The 4,013-nt window shown below is 58.8% G+C and overlaps 1 protein-coding gene across 1 annotated transcript in view; it reads left to right on the top strand.

Moving 5' to 3' along the window:
• Window positions 1-4,013, top strand: part of BAZ2A (bromodomain adjacent to zinc finger domain 2A) — a gene marked incomplete at its 3' end in the record, with an annotated part of 12,343 nt that overhangs the window by 6,354 nt on the left and 1,976 nt on the right. The window contains 6 exon segments of the mRNA XM_031065124.1: window positions 463-860; window positions 954-1,028; window positions 1,661-1,823; window positions 2,519-2,578; window positions 2,656-2,791; window positions 2,888-3,454. Coding sequence (XP_030920984.1) covers window positions 463-860; window positions 954-1,028; window positions 1,661-1,823; window positions 2,519-2,578; window positions 2,656-2,791; window positions 2,888-3,454 — 1,399 coding nt within the window.

Below are 4,013 nucleotides of genomic sequence, written 5' to 3'. Positions count from 1 at the left end.
CAAGTCAGAAAATTCCTTCCCTTTCACCCCTTTCTGCCCTTCCCCCTTCCCTTATTTTTTCCCCTTTCCTTTCTCCCTCTTCCCTTTCTTTTTCCCCTTTCCATTTCCCCCACCCATTTTCTTCCCTCTTTCTTCCCCCCGTTTTCCTTTCCTTTCCCCCCTTTCCTTTCCCTCCCTTTCCTTTTTTCAATCCTTTAACCACCTTCAGCTTTCTTTTCCCCTTCTTTTCTTCCCCCCATTTTCCCTTTCCTTTCATTCCTTTGTCCTTTCTTTTCCTTCCCTTTTTTCCCCACCACTTTTTTTTATTTTTACTTCTACTTTCACTTTCCTTCCCTCCCCTTTCCTTTTTTCTCTCTTTCTCCCTTTTTCACCACCTTCCCCTGGCTGGGGCTGTCAGTGCCCGCAAAACTCAGGACAAAGAATCCTAAAGTTGGGATTAAAATTTAGGATTCTTTGTCCTGAGTAAGAAGAGGGCTCTCCCTTTTCTTACCTGCAGCCATCCCCCTCCTCACCGCCAGCATCTTTTGGGGTGTCCCCCCATCCATCTTTATGGCGGGAGCACCTGTGGGCAGTAACCTCCTCTTGACAAAGCCCCGTGGGGGCAAGGAGGAGACTCCCCAAACCTCTCCCTTTGCTCTGGCCCAGTCCCTGAAGATCCTGGGGGAGAAAGTGTCGGAGATCAGCCTGAACAGGGACACGGTGTCGGAGGTGCTGCGCTGCTTCCTGACGGCGCACGGCGCGGGCGCGGATCTGTGCGAGGGGCTGCGCACCAAACCCTTCCAGGCGCTGCCCCCCGAGCTCAAAGCCTCCATCCTGGTCTTCCTCATCAACGAGCTCAACAGCAGCGCCCTCATCGTCAGGTGGGGCTGGCTGAGAGGGCAGGAAAATGCTCTGGGTTGGGGTGCTGGAGTGGATCCTGCTCGCTGGAGCCATCCCCATCTCTTGTTGTGCAGTGAGATCGACAAGACCTTGGAGAGCATGGCCAACTACAGGAAGAGCAAGTGGATCATTGAGGGGCGACTGCGCAGGTTGGTGGGGAGGGGGCTTCGCTTGCAGCCTCAGCATCATCCCCTCTGAGTGACCAGGTGCCTCAGGGTGGGCAGGGGGAGGTCACGGTGTCACTAGGGGGATGTCGCCAGGACACGAATCAACACGAGCGCACGCACCGCTGCTCTCGAGGTGAAGAAAAAGGGAACTTTATTTTCTGACTCCCAACATTTATAGATTTACAAAAGTGACAGTGGATTGGAGGGTGAAAGTGTCACCTCTCCAATGACACTGGGCAAACCAACAGTCCATCAAATTTCTCCTCTTCCATTAAAGAATGCGAAACAATGAGTTATTTACAGAAAGCGTGTCAGAATCCGGCTGTGGGATTGAGGGGCTGCAGGGTTGGGGGTCTGAAAAATTGGGGTTTGTAGGATTAGGGGGCTGTGGGATTGAGGGGCTGCAGGGTTGGGGGTCTGAAAAATCGGGGTTTGTAGGATTAGGGGGCTGAGAACCAGGTATGATAATCTTTGTGGGTCCCCTCCAAAGCAGAATATTTTATAATTTTCTGTGTGAGAAAGTTTGCTACAAGAATGTAAACATCAGAAGGCTTAGAAAATCTTAAAAAATCAGGGGGAACAGGTAGCCAACACGTCCAACTGTGTCCTGGCAGGCTGAAGGTCGCCCTGGCCAAGAAGACGGGCCGTCCTGAGTCGGAGATCACGGGGCTGGAGGACGGCCGGCGCCGGCGCAGCTCCCGCCTGACCGAGGACGTGGGGCTGGAGATGGAGGAGGAGGAGGAGACCCGGGGGCGAAGATCCCGCCGGGAGGAGGAGGTGGGATGCTCCAGGCTCTGTTGTGGGGGGCAAAAGTGAGGGTGCCACCTCAGGGGTCTCTTCCCTGACTGATCCATCCCCAGGATGGAGCTGCGTCACGTTGGGCGCCAATATATTGGAATTAAATACCAATAGAGCTGGGTGGGACGTGCCTGGATGCCTGGGCTTGTCTGGCCCTTGCGGCTTGTCCAAAGGTGGCAACTGTGTGATTTCACCTCAGAGACACCTTTGTGTGGCTGGATGCTGCAGCTGGATGCTAGAGACAAGTCCAGGCATGCAGGAGCTCAGGTTTACCCCTGGCAGAGAAGCTTTAAGGCGAGGATGAAGGAAAGGAGTCGGTTCTGATGGAGGGTTTGGATGCAGAGCTTTATTCTGTCCCACAGGCCTGTGAATGCAACAACAGCTCCAACAGAACCTCTCAAACTGCGTGGTTGCTGTGTCTTTTAACCCCGGGGAGAGGGGCAGGGAAGGGATAGGGATCCCACCAGGTACAGGAGAGGTCTCAAGGAACAAATGACACCTGGATGGCCCAATGCCACCCCCCAGGGGTGGAAAGCATCTTTTGAACTCTGCCAATCACCCTTCTGGAATGCCAGGATTGACAGACAGCACTCAGCAGGGGCAAGGGAGGGGGAAAGGAGAGGTTGTTGGCACACCTGGGGAAGGACCCGGGATAAACTGAGGCACTTTCCCAGGCTGACACGTCTGCATCCAGCGTGCCGGAGCTGGAGCGGCAGATCGAGAAGCTGGCCAAGGTGAGCGGCTGCTGGAGGGCTGGGGTTCAGCCCTGCTGGGGGGCTGCAGCCCCCTCACCACGCCCTGCTCTCCTCAGAGGCAGATGTTCTTCCGCAAGAAGCTGCTGCATTCCTCCCAGACCCTGCGTGCAGCATCCCTGGGCCAGGACCGGTTCCGGAGGCGCTACTGGGTCCTGCCCCACCTGGGCGGCATCTTCGTGGAGGGCGCCGAGGGTGAGTGGGGAAGGAGCTTTTTGGGGGGATGAAAAACAAATGGAACGGCTGGGAGAGGAGCCCACATCTCACCTGCTCGTCCTGCTGCTGTCACAGCAGCTGAGGTGGTGGCTCAGGAGCCTCCTGAGGAGAAGATGTCCCCGCTGGTGTCGCCGGTGAAGGAGGAGCCAGCCGCCGTGCCGGTCGCCAGCCGGACGAGCTGCCCGACCTCGGCCTCCCGTGCCCGGGGGAGGCCCCGGAAAAGCAAAGAGGAGCTGGCCCAGCACTGCCAGCCCTGCCCCGTGCCCATCAACGGCGTCCTGGAGGAGCCAGAGCCCCTGGGGCAGAGCCAGCACGACCTCAGCCAGTCGGCGTTCCTGTCCTGGCTGAGCCAGACCCAGTCGTCCCTGCTCAAGGACTCTGTTCTCACCCCGGCCAGCAGCCCTGGCAAAGGCGACACGGGGCTCCCCGAGGCCCCCTCGGACCCCATGGAGGAGGAAGAGGAGGAGGAGGAAGAGGAGAGAGCCCCGGAGGCTGTGGCAAAGAGAGGGCCCTGGTTTAACCTGCTGCCCCGCACGCCTTGCGACGACCGAGCCCCCCTCGCTACCTCCTCGGCCGAGCCCTCGCCACGAGCCCCCGCAGCCCCCCGCAGCCCGAGACCCCCCCAAGGGCTCAGCACGGCAGGTACAGGGCTGGGGGGGCTGCACCCCGACCCGAGGGGTGGGATGGGGAGGGGGATTCTCCCTGCGTGGCTGCAGGGTGTGGGGTGGGACCCTCTGTGTGAGCTGGTGGGACGGGGGGGCTCAGTCCTGCTGCCCTCAACGATGGGCTGGGGAGAAGGGAAACAGCTCCAGGGGTGGGGGGCTGCAGGGTTTGGGGGGCTGTGGGGTTGAAGGGTTGAAGAATTGGGGTTTGTAGGATTAGGGAGCTGTGGGGTTGAGGGGCTGCAGGACTGGGGGCAGTGGGTTTGGAGGGCTGAAGAATTGGGGTTTGTAGGATTTGGGGGCTGTGGGATTGAGGGGTTGCAGGGTTAGTGGGGGTGCAGGATTCAGGGGCTGAGGATCCAGCTGTTATAATCCTTGTGGGTCTCCTTCCAAAGCAGACTGTTTTATAATTTTCTGTTTTCTCTGACATTTCCCCCTGTCCCTCCAGCTGAACGGCCTCCCCTCAGACGACCCCACAGCCCCCCTGCTCGCCTCCACGCCGGTGCACGCCGGCCCCAGGGCCCACGGCGCCTGCCCCC

This window comes from Geospiza fortis, unplaced genomic scaffold (assembly GCF_000277835.1).
Source record: "Geospiza fortis unplaced genomic scaffold, GeoFor_1.0 scaffold82, whole genome shotgun sequence".
NCBI classification, from domain to species: Eukaryota; Metazoa; Chordata; class Aves; order Passeriformes; family Thraupidae; genus Geospiza; species Geospiza fortis.
This window is presented reverse-complemented; position numbering and strand designations above follow the sequence as displayed.